The sequence below is a fragment of the Pelophylax lessonae genome, assembly GCF_965119305.1.
Source record: "Pelophylax lessonae genome assembly, chromosome: 9".
Lineage (NCBI taxonomy): Eukaryota > Metazoa > Chordata > Amphibia > Anura > Ranidae > Pelophylax > Pelophylax lessonae.
Window position 1 is genome coordinate 72,097,136 of NC_138776.1, and position 12,677 is coordinate 72,109,812.

General features: G+C 42.2%; 1 protein-coding gene across 1 annotated transcript in view; it reads right to left on the reverse strand.

Moving 5' to 3' along the window:
- TCERG1L (transcription elongation regulator 1 like) overlaps nt 1–12,677 on the reverse strand; it is a 417,427-nt gene that overhangs the window by 375,128 nt on the left and 29,622 nt on the right. The window contains exon 2 of the mRNA XM_082267390.1: nt 296–439. Coding sequence (XP_082123516.1) covers nt 296–439 — 144 coding nt within the window. The remainder of the gene's footprint in view (nt 1–295; nt 440–12,677) is intronic.

Here is a 12,677-nt window from a genome sequence, read left to right on the forward strand (position 1 = left end):
GGATACCCTGGGTGCAGCTTGTATCATAGGGGTGAGGCGCCACAAGCTCCTTCTGCTATAAGGCTGACTGGAGTATTGACAGAGGCATCACTGTCTATCAGCTCAGCACTGGAAGAGGCAAGGAGAAAGCCGAGAGAAGGTGTGGGCTGTGCTTTCTCTCTCTCCCTCCTCCACATAAGCTCGTACATAATGTGGGAGGAGGGGGGGGGGATTTGGCATCTTTGCCCTGGGCACTGGGTTATCTTGTCCCATCACTGCTCATCACAATTAAAGTTCATATCTCAGTAATACTCACTTTGCAGTTTGGTATTTTCTTTTCCAGCCAACATTTTCCTGCATGTGGAGGAATGGTGGAGGTATAAACATGTGGAAACAGAGGAATGATTTCTATACTAGAAGATGGAGAAAATCCAAATGCAGAAGGATGTCCACCAATCCACTGTAAAAGAAAATAAACAATATTAGTAAACATGCATACAGTAAATACATTAAATAACACATTAAATATCAGTTCTTGTGATTGGGCTTAAATGGCATCACCCCCTAGAGGTAGTACAAGATGTTCCCTGTCCTGAGATTCTTCCAGATATAATGGACAACTAAGACAGGCCTGTACCTTGCTGCCTTCAGCATATATGTAACATTTTAGCTCCTTATCACAAACCAGGAAACATTGTTGTAGAGAGTTTGTCAGATGTGTATTCTCCCAGAAGAGCTCCCATTGGACTCTAACTAAAGATCTGTAAACTGCAGCTTAGGAGTGTCTAGTGACTACCCCTTTTGCTTTCTTTTGCTGAATGTACTTACAAATGCAAAGCAGTAACCATTGTAGTAAACTTAAAAGACCTTTTTAAAATTTGATATTGTATATTTCTGCACTTCCTCACCTAACCTGTGACTGCAGGCTTTGGCCCTCAAGTACATTGCATGACACAAGGGGCCAGAAATTTTAGGTGGGACCTAACAGAGTGTTACCAAGAGTGGTGAATAATTAGAATAAATATTTTAGGTATTTATGGTTAGAAAACTCTAACTAGTTTACTGGTGTTAAAATTACAGTATAAATTACATCTGAGAGACAGAAACATTCAAATGTATAATGTACATTCTAAAATAGCAATGTTTTTAGGAGATGTAAAGTGGATCTAACCCTACCTACACAGCATTTAGTATATATCATAAATTTTGATGAGCAAAGCAGAGAAAGTTCTCTTCCCTAGAGGGTTGGTAAACCCAAGAGGAAGTCTACAAACCCTGAACATATTTCTGAGCCTTTTGGAAGTTTATGAGATAAATCTTGTAATTTTTTTTTGCCCCTTTTCAATGGTAATTTCACAATCCGTTGTTAAAAAAGGAAATAGGTAGCTAGGCAATACCATGTGGACATGGCAATATTTTTTATTTATTTTTTTAAAGATACCATTCACAGGACAGAGGGCATTTTATGTAAGACAAATCCTTTAAATACTACATGCTTGGAGATACCTTAAAGGATAAGTTCATCGTTCATAACATGTTACACCCATATTCAGGGTGTAACATGTAATGTACAAAAAAATATATACAAATTGTATATATTAGCGCGCCAGGGAGATTTGATCAGGATCTGGTATAATAATTATATAAATATATGTGGATAAATAAAGTGATTAGTGATTTAAATCAGTAAATAAATTAATTAATTGCAGCTGCTATGTAAAGTGCGGGTGCTAGTAATGAAAAAAAGTAATCACAATAGTGATAACTATAGCGCTTGCAGTGTCCCCTAGTGGGAGAATTATAATTCACAATTGTGCTTAATATTAAATATAAAAGTGATACTCTCAAATAAATATTTTGATTAAATACACTGATAAATAGACAAATAATAAATAAGTGGATGAGTAAATAAACCACTCATAAATATAGTCCTTCACAGTGTGCAGTGAAAAAAACTTTCAGTTTGTAAAAATATTAAATGTATCATACAGTCCAAACAAAATTAAATTAATAAAAAATGCTATCAGAAGTGAGGAGACCTGGATGCTGGATGGGAGCCTCCCTACTCAGACTTGAACCTGCTGGAGCCAGATCCTGCCTGTCTGATGCGGGAGTGCAGTGAAAAACGTCACAGGATACAAGAAAGCTTGGCAGCGACAGATCAGAAGATTGATGACCCCCTGGGTAGTACAATCTGCAAAGTGATTGGAGGGGACTTTGCAGGAGGGGCACATTCCAAGGTTGGGATCGTGGCTGGAGGAGACTACCCGAGGTGGAAGTAATACCCGCAGTGGCTGCAAAGACCCAGGGAGAGCTATCCGAACCGGGCAGGATCTCCCAATAAGCACAGACGGTTTTAGTGTCATAAGACATATAAAACCCACAGCATTCGGTGAGTGGGCATTTCATTTATTTACTCACGGTGAAGGAAGCACCAAGGAATCAAGCAACGAGCACCAGCACTTTTTTTTTTTTTATTAATTTAATTTTGTTTGGACTGTATGATACATTTAATATTTTTACAAACTGAAAGTTTTTTTCACTGCACACTGTGAAGGACTATATTTATGAGTGGTTTATTTACTCATCCACTTATTTATTATTTGTCTATTTATCAGTGTATTTAATCAAAATATTTATTTGAGAGTATCACTTTTATATTTAATATTAAGCACAATTGTGAATTATAATTCTCCCACTAGGGGACACTGCAAGCGCTATAGTTATCACTATTGTGATTACTTTTTATCTGTAACATGTAATGTGTTATAAACAGACCGGTTGTCCGTTTGTAATTTTGAATTAACTACTACGGCGTTCCTCCCATCCTTTAGCTACCTTCTTCAACATAGTAGGGATGGTTCAATGTAAAAAACTAAAATGCATGATGTGTAAATTTGTCAGCCATCGCAACAAGAGTTTTACTAATAACATAGGAAATGGGTATTCCATCAGTTCCTTCTTCTCCTGTTCCATGGATTTTGTTTTATACTGCCTCTCATGTCCCTGCGGTCTCCTTTACATATGCAGGACTAATCTTACAGTTCGGGTACATTTTGGTGCATACAGGAGACTCATTGAGGAAGAATATATGTGGAAATTCGCCAGCACACCAAAGATCATCAATTTAGTCAAAAGGTTTTTTTATTCAAGAATGATCACATCACAAAATTGTAGTGCAACATTTCAGGGCCACGCAGGACCCTTTCATTAGGCATATGGCTCCACATGCCTGACAACAGGGTCCTGCATGGCTCTGAAATGTTGCACTACACGGTCTTGTGATGTGATCGTTCTTGAATAAAAAAACGTTTGGACAAAATTAATGATCCTTGGTGTGCTGGAAAATATCTACATACCGTATAGGTTCCAGTATCCAGCTGGTGGTCGCTACATCACCCAGTACTCTAAGAGCTGATTCATGTGCGATGGGAATATGGACTGTGGTCATTGAGGAAGGCAGCGCTAATCATAGTATTTCCGGCCATTTCAAATACACTCATGATTGCTCCACCAATGATCTTCTAGTTTGGGTTATGGAAACAATTCCCCCCCCCCCCCATGACTCTGGGGCAGAGAGGTTTCATACTCCTTTTGGATTTATCTATTGGCGTGAATACTCCTGAACTGCCAGCTCTATAATTAAAGTGTAACAGATGTACCTAGTGCTAATAACTGGAGTGTGCTGGCAGCACTGATTTGTGCTCTCACATAAAAAACATAAAAATGCAATCAATGTGACCTAATAAAATCTCAATAATAGTGACTCATGATCCTAATAATAATGATAATAATACAATCAATGTGACCCAATAAAATCTCAATAGTAGTGACTCATGATCTTCATAATAATACTCAATTAATAAAGCAAATTAAAAACAGTGCATTGGAAGCCCTGATTGGCTTAAGCAATGAAAGCTTTGCCCAATCAGGGAACAGAGCACTGTCAGGGCCATGATTGGAGAAAGTAATGATGACTCAATCAAATCATGGCTCATTGCTCTTAATCCCGCCCCACACTACCACACTAGAAAAGTATTCTTTCAATAGCGACCATTTGTAGTGTGATATTGGTGTGGAGAGAGATAGAACAGGGCTCTGTTCAATGCTACTAAAGAGTTAGTGAGCGACCATTCATTTTTACCTTAGTGTCATTTTTGTTTGAATCTAGTGATAGTTCAGTCAGGGTGAGTGTAGTGATCTGACCATTCATTTTTACTTTAGTTCAGGTTTTTTTTGTCAGGGCAAGTGTAATGCATTATAGTTTGGTGCATTACTGCATGTTTAACGCAGTATATTTCTGTGTGTTACATGCTGTCTAACGCAGTATATTTCTGTGTGTTACATGCTGTCTAACGCAGTATATTTCAGTGCATATCGTGCTGTTTAACGCAGTATATTTCTGTGCATTAGTGTGTGTTTAACGCAGTATATTTCATGGCGTTACTGTATGTTTAATGCAGCATATTTCAGTGAGTTAGTGCATGTTTAATGCAGTATCTTTCTTTGCGTTACTGCACATTTAATGCAGTATTTTATGGATCGACCGATTATCGGCAAGGCCGATATATCGAGGGCCAAAATGCACTTTCCCTGATATATCGGTATCGGCCCCGGGACTGGCCGATATTTTCATGACATCATTCTGCCTTCTTAGGCCACCTCCCTCGCCTTGGACAGCCTTGTCTGAAGTCGGGACTAGTCTCGCAGGAGTGTATTGCCAGAGTTGTATAAAGTACTCGAAACCCATACTTGAGTAAAAGTACAAGTGCTCGATCAAAAAGTGACTTGAGTAGAAGTGGAAGTGCTCGATCAAAAAGTGACTTGGGTAGAAGTACTAAAGTATTCATCACTTTTTGTACTTAAGTATTGCAAGTAGTTTTTTTAAAAATTTTGCTACTCAAGTACTGAATGTAAAAGTACCAGTAGTTTTGAAAAAAAAATTGCTACTCAAGTACTGAAAGTAAAATACAAGTACTGTGTTATGTAGTTATTAAAGAAAGAAGTCAAAAGTTTGAACATCATATTGTTTTTAATTATTTCAAATGCAGCTTTTATTTATGCATACAGTAGCATTTATTTTCGTATGCGCTGATAATACACATGTTTTGAGCTTCATGAAACCTGTCATCTACTGTTCTGGCAGTGGTAATTTTTTAATAATAGTAACTAGTAACTATGCAGCACAAAAAAAAATATTGGAGTAGAAGTATTGAAATCATGGAAAAAATGTAGTGAAGTAAAAGTGGAAGTAGGAGAAAAAAATTCTACTCCAGGAAAGTACAGATACCGCCTTTCGGTACTTAAGTACAGTAGTGAAGTAGTTCTACTTAGTTACTATACATCTCTGTGTATTACAGCCATGCAACCACCCACAGCATCCCGGTGCCAGCCAGCCACCCACACCCACAGGCCCTGTACCAGCCAGCCACCACAGGCACTGTACCAGCGAGCCAGCGAGCCAGCCAGCCACCCACAGGCCCTGTAACAGCCAGCCAGCCACCCACAGGCCCTGTACCAGCCATCCACAGGCACTGTACCAGTCAGCCAGCCACCCACATTCCCTGTACCAGCCAGCCACCTATATACACTGTGCCAGCTATCCACCCACCACAGGGTGCCAGCCAGCCACCCACCACAGGGTGCCAGCCAGCCAGCCAGCCACCCACAGGCTCTGTACCAGCCAGCCAGCCACCCACAGGCCCTGTATCATCCAGCCACAGGCACTGTACCAGCCAGCCGCCCACATGCCCTGTACCAGCGAGCCACCCACCAGCCAGCCAGCCAGCCACCCACCACAGGGTGCCAGACAGCCAGCCACCCACCACAGGGTGCCAGATAGCCAGTCACCCACCACAGCATGCCAGACAACCAGCCACCCACCACAGGGTGCCAGACAGCCATCCAGCCACCCACCACAGGGTGCCAGACAGCCAGTCACCCACCACAGGGTGCCAGCCAGCCAGCCACCCACCACAGGGTGCCAGCAAGCCAGTCATTAAGCTTAAACAAAAATTAACATGTTCAGTACCAGATTTGTGTCAAAAATTGTCTTTATTTTTCAAAACTTTCAAAACAAAAAAATGTACAGAATATCGGCCCATATCGGCCGATACCGATATACGATGGCCAAAATATTGGTATTGGCAAGGAAAAAACAATATTGGTCGATCCCTACAGTATATTTCTATGTGTTATTGCACAATTAACACCGTATATTTCAGTGCATTACTGCACGTTTAGCACAGTATATTTCTGTGTGTTAGTGCAGTTTTACTGCAGTAAATTGTAATATGTCTGTGTAGTGAGTACTCAGGTAAAAGTTCACCAAACACCACTTTCCATTGATCAAGGTGCATCCACATACACATTTCCACATCTTTATTACATTTTGTTAATAAGCATCCCCCCATCATGTCTGAGAGGCCAACAAGGAGAGACAGATTTTCTCATGACACTATAAAGGTGGATGTTGTCAGTCCTCATGCAGGGTATATATAATTTCCTCTGTTTAGTGATGTTACCCATGCTATCCAGCCACAGCATGCAGAGGAGGTGGTGGACTGGCTTACTAAACCATCCTCATCCTCCTCGTCCAGCGCCCAAGCAGAGACTAGTGCGCAGTCCACTGCAGCTGCCAGAGTGGCTAAAGTTACCTCCTTGTCCACAGCTGTTCCTGCCATAGCCGCAGCTTTGGGCATGGAGGAGTCAGCTGAGTTATTTGAACACAGCATCAGCCACTTGCTGCTTGACGATGAACAGCCATTACTTGATTCAGATGTTGGTTGTGAGGTTGAGGAAGGTAGGAACATGAGCCTACAGAGAGGGGAGAACACTGGTACACAAATTGGCAGTCATGTCCCCCCAGCCGCAGCGTAATGACAAGTTGTCTCCAGTGGTAATGAGGATGGAGGAGATGATGATGATGATGAGGTCGCTGACGTGACTTGGGTGCCGGATAGAGCAGAGAAGGAAAGTGAGCGTGAGGCACAACCCCAACAAAGCAGCCTTCATGGAAGAGTAAAGAGCAGCCACCCTATTTCATCACATTGTGGAGCCGTTATCTCCCGCACCTTTTCAACAGCTTAGCTGTCTGGGCCTTTTTTAGCACATGTGCAGCTGATCGCACTGATGCAATTTGCAAACTTTGTCTCAAGCACATCAAGCATGGCAAAAACACTAGCCATTTGGGTACCATATGCTTGACAAAGCATTTAACCTCCCACCACTCAGCCTGTTGGCAAGAGCACCTGAAAGCGACACAAAAGAGATAGCAATTCTGTTCCTCCTCCTTACTCACCTCAGTCTACCCTTGCTATACCTCATGACCTCGCATCAGCCTCCACTGACAGAGATGATGGTATAATGCAGGGTGTCCCAGGTCCTTGCAGCACAGTAGCACACCACCGCCAGTAGCACACAACCAGATGTAGACTATAGCAGGCAAATTTCCCTGCCTCATCTGCTACAGTGAAAAAAAAAATCACAGTTACTGCCACCCACATGCCCAGCATCTAAATGCAACCTTGTCAAAGCTGCTGGCTTTACAACTTCTGCCTTTCCGTCTGCTGGATTCTGCCTCCTTCAATGAATTTGCAGAATGTTCTGTACCACAATGACAGGTTCCCAGTCGGTATTTCTTTTCACGTAAATCCATTCCAGCTCCATACCATCATGTGTTAGGCAATGTTGTGGCAAAGTTGGTAAGGCAGTCAGCCGCAAAGTCCACATTACTGCTGACATGTGATCCAGCAAGCATGGTCAGGGATGCTATATTTCATTCACAACACACTGGGTAACTCTAATTGCAATTCAAAAGGATGCAGGACAGTGCTGAGTGCTGCAGCTTGTTGTGCTGCCACATCTCCATACAGCTAGTGGTGATGATGGGAGATATGTCAGCTCCCCCCCTCCTCCTCCTCCATGCCCCCCTCTGTTAAATTGTCCTATGAACCACAAATACCCTCTAAGTGTTCAATGGTTTATTCAATGATTCAGACTAAAAGCTGCCATGCAGTGCTTCAGTTGGTGTGTCTAGGGGACAGGAACCACCCCAGAGCAGAGATTCTTGCAGGCCCAGAGGTGGTCCAAGCCACCTGTAGCCAGAAATGGTGGTGTGCGATAATGGCACAAACCTCCTGTCGGCCCTTAGACAGGGAAAGTTGACACATGCCAAAAATGTGAAAAACTATCAGCGCAGTAAGAAACCCAAAAAAAATGTGATCACACTACACAAATAAATGATTCAGTAAATAATATGTGTTGCGCTAAATCAAACAGTGACGGACGTCACACCCTTCCATGGAAACATTGCTGTATCGCACATGTATACTACAGCGTTTTGTGAGTACCCTGATTTTCAATTAAACTTCTACCTGATCAAGTTATACAGAGAGCACTAGATTTCTTTGCTTTGTTCCCTTTTTTTCATCTATGGCCCTGTGATATGGATGGATGAGCTGTGCTGATCCCGGACCCTCTTGCTCATACCTTGTTGCTATTAGCTGATTACCCCTGTTAGGGGACTGCTTTGTCTGACCCTGGGTGGCACCTGGGTCAGACATTAAGTTATACAGAGAGCACTAGATTTCTTTTCTTTGTTCCCCTTTTTTCATCTATGGCCCTGTGATATGGATGGATGAGCTGTGCTGATTCCGGACCCTCTTGCTCATACCTTGTTGCTGATAACTGATTACCCCTGTTCGGGGACTACTTTGTCTGACCCTGGGTGGCACCTGGGTCAGACATTAATGTGAGAGGCTTGCACTTCTGGTGGTGAATTTTCTCACAGTCACTGAGAAGTTTGGTCACCTGTGTGTTGGAGGAGTTTTTTATCTAGAGATCACGGCACTTTATTTACACGTGGATTTCTATATATGTTATTTCCGAAAGGACTTATTCAATATTCATGTCTCGTATTTAATCCCATGGACTTTTGTTGCAATATTTTGAGATTGAATATCTTTAATATTTTTTATATGCACTTTGCTTGATTTAGCGCAACACATATTATTTATTGAAAAAGTTGACACATGTGCCACGCCTGGCAAATGTCCTCAATTTGGTGGTGCAGCGTTTTCTAAATAGGTACCCAGGGTTGGAAGATCTGCTAAAGCAGGCCAGAAGAGTCTCATACACAGCCAGTGCTCGTTTGGCTGAATTTCAGTGGGAATTCCACCTGCCCATAAACTTGATTTGTGACATGCCCACCAGGTGGAACTCGATTTTGGCAATGCTGCAGCGGCTGCACATGCAGCACAGGGCCATTAACGAATACCTGGATAGTGAGCCGTGACAATGCATGCATCAGTGACACAATCCCTGTTGTGTTCCTGCTGTAGCAGACTCTGCGTGGCATTATGGACAGGGCACTCGAGGCAGAGCAGTGGGAGGAAGAGGAGGACTTCCTTTCCTCTCGAGGCCCACCTTATGCAGACACCATTCTTCTACGCCACAAAATGCACAATAGGAGAGGGAGGAGGAGGAGGATTCTGGCAGTTTTGGAGGCATTGAAGCAGAGGAAGAGATATGTCAACCCACAACAGATGGTTCTACATTCCCATTGGGAGTAGTACATGGCTGGGAGGAGGCAGTTCCAGATACTGAAATCCTCAGTGACCCCAAGGAGTGTGCTTCTCATGCCTCCGCAAACTTGCGTTGCATGGGCTCCATCATGCTTCAAAGCCTGCGAAAGAACCCAATAATACGTGGCATCAACGAGCAGGATCACTATTGGTTAGCAAACCTCCTTGACCACCGTTACAAGAGTAAAGTCTCAGACCTCATCCCGTTCCCACAGAGGGAGCAGACGATGAAATCTCTTGAGGACACTTTAAAGAGGAGATTCTCTTATTCTTTTCCTGACTCTGGTAGGTTACAGTGTCGTGGAAAACATAGCTTTGAGACTTCTGTTGGTGAAGAGAGGAGCAGTGGAGAAGAAGGAGATGCATTTCACAATTTGTTTAGTCCTCACCACCCAGGGCTCCCAGCTTCAACATCCCAATGACAACATCTGCATCATATGGTGGATGATTATCTAAGGGCAAAAACAGACACGAAGAGCTTTCCAGTTGATGATCCACTAAGTTATTGGTTCATGAGAATAGACCAATGGCCAGAACTTGCCCAGAACACAATTGAGCTGCTAGGCTGCCCTGCATCCAGCGTGCTTTCCGAACGGGTATTCAGTGCTGCTGGAGGTTTTGTAACTGATAATAGAATGCATCTGTCTGCAGACTTCGTGGACCATCTGACATTTATCAAAATTAATCAGTCCTGGATTACCAGCTGCTATGAAACCCCAGATGCCGATGTCACTGATTGAGTGTTTTTGGAATGTGGAATCTCTGCAAGACTTCTAGGCTGCCTAGTGTTTTGTGTGTTGATTTCATCTGGAAGATTTTTTTGTGTAGGTTTCATGGGCACAATTAACACCCAAAGACCAAATTTCCCGCACCTGTTTGGCAGGTGCATATCATTTAAATTTCTGACAGCAAGGTCAATTCTTGCTTTCATCAAGAGTACCTCTTTAGGATTATGGTGAGAAGGCACCACAGACACCCAAAGACCCTTGACCCCAGCTTGTTCCTGATCTTCCCCACTCTTGCTGTGCTTTTATTGTTGTTTGCTTCAATAAACTGCTTTATTTTACCTGCATTCCCATGTGGTCTGGTTTCATGGCACCCTGACGCACTGCTCATTTTAAAATTGCATTGATTGCAAACATTTTTTGTGTAAGTGTAAATACATTTCCTTTTTACATAAGTGCATATATTGAATTTCCTAGACATATATATTTTTAGTTATAACTATATATATATATAAATATATATATATATATATTGTATCTTCTGTGCTTTTCTCTCACCTCCTATTTTCCCCTCTCTCCCCACACTTTTGGCTCTTCTTCCCCTCCAATGTTACTCCCCTTCCTGCCATTTTGGCTTTATATGCCAGTCACTTCCATTCACTGTCCATGCATTTGAAAAAGAGAGCGAAGTCCTTAGAAACGCGTCATGCACACTCCCTCTCCCGACATCCGCCAGGCATTTTGACTGCTGTCATTCTCGTGTGCAGCTAAGAATGCCGCCGCTAATATCTATACCTTGAGCTGGCTGGCTCCCTGTCATCCTCGGTCTCTGTTTGCTCAGTGATGACTACAGCCTTACACTGATCACAGGTGCTTGGTCTCAAGTGTTCCCTATCCATGCTGTTTCATGCTATCTTCAATGTAAGTGTACTGCTTATTTTAATAAAGTGATTTTTATTTGATACTGACCTCATTGCCCTGCTGTTTGTTTTCTTCTTATCTAGGCAGCCAGCATGGATGACCACAAAAGGGAGAGCACCATGCATGCAGCCCCCCTTTCTGAAACTTACCTTGCTACACACCTTATAATATTAAAGGGCACTTCAAAAATACAGGTGGCAAAGGACTCCTCCCTTGAAAGGTATCCTGTCCCAATGTTGAGGGATAAGAGCCTCTTCCCTATCTTCTGTCCCCAAGAGGATGTTAGAGGTTTATAGGAGAGACCTATAGGAATCTGGAAGCCTCCTTTCGAATAAAGGTAGCCTCCAGATTTTGTGCCATATAGAGAGGGAGAGGAAAGAAAACTCTCATGGTGCAGTATTTCAAAAAGAAGGTTGTATTGCACTTACTTTAAAGAAGACAGGGATCAGCCATAACCAATCACAAACAGCCATAAAGGTCCTTGTTTAGACACTTCTCATTAAGAGGTGACAGTTGTGCTGCTGCATTGTGACATGCACTCTTGTTTGATAGTACAAGTGGTCATGTTGACACATATTCTACAGGTATGGTCCAGTGTCCACCATTGTCACTCTTAAGAAGCCAGTCAGGTTTGATAGCATGTGTCAGCAAGACCACTTGTACTATCAAACAGGAGCGCATGTCACAATGCAGAAGCACAACTGTCACCTCTTAATGAGAAGTGTCTAAACAAGGACCTTTATGGCTGGTTCACCAGGGATTATTTTAATGAAAGCCATAGATTTAAAATTATTCAAAAACAACTTTTTGAAAGGGTTCATATAATATTATAGTGGTTGGGTTTAGATCTAATTTAGCATGCTGTTGACCTTTACAGAATATAAGTATCTGTGACAGAAAATCAGATTTAAGGTGTTTACTTTAGGACAGTATCATTTGTCTGAGACAAACATCCAAACAAGACACAGCATTTCAAAGATCTAATATGTGATGAAATAGAACAATGTTTTTCGGTAGCTGGCAACATGACGAAAGTAATGTTAAAATAATCTTTTAGACCGACATTATAAGTGTTGCGCATGGATGAATGACAGACAATGACTGATCTGGGATGAGCGACGAAGAAAGCATGGTGAGTGACAAGTAATGAAGAATGACCACTAAGGAACAAGTGATTAGAAGGGAGGCAATGCAAAGAGAAATGTACATTGAGTGATGACCATTGCTGTATGAGTCACAAGTGGGGATGAATGGGAACCAGGGGAGGCAAGTCACAAAGGACAAATAAGGGGATTATGGTTGACTGATACGTAATCTCAGACTACTGATGTCATTATTCACAAAGCAGTGCCTAGAAGATTGTTAAAACTTTGAAAACCTGGGCAATTAAGAGTGATAATATGATGATAAAATAGAAAAACAGAACTTTTTTGAATTAAAAAGGGATTAGTAGATTCAGAGATGCTTG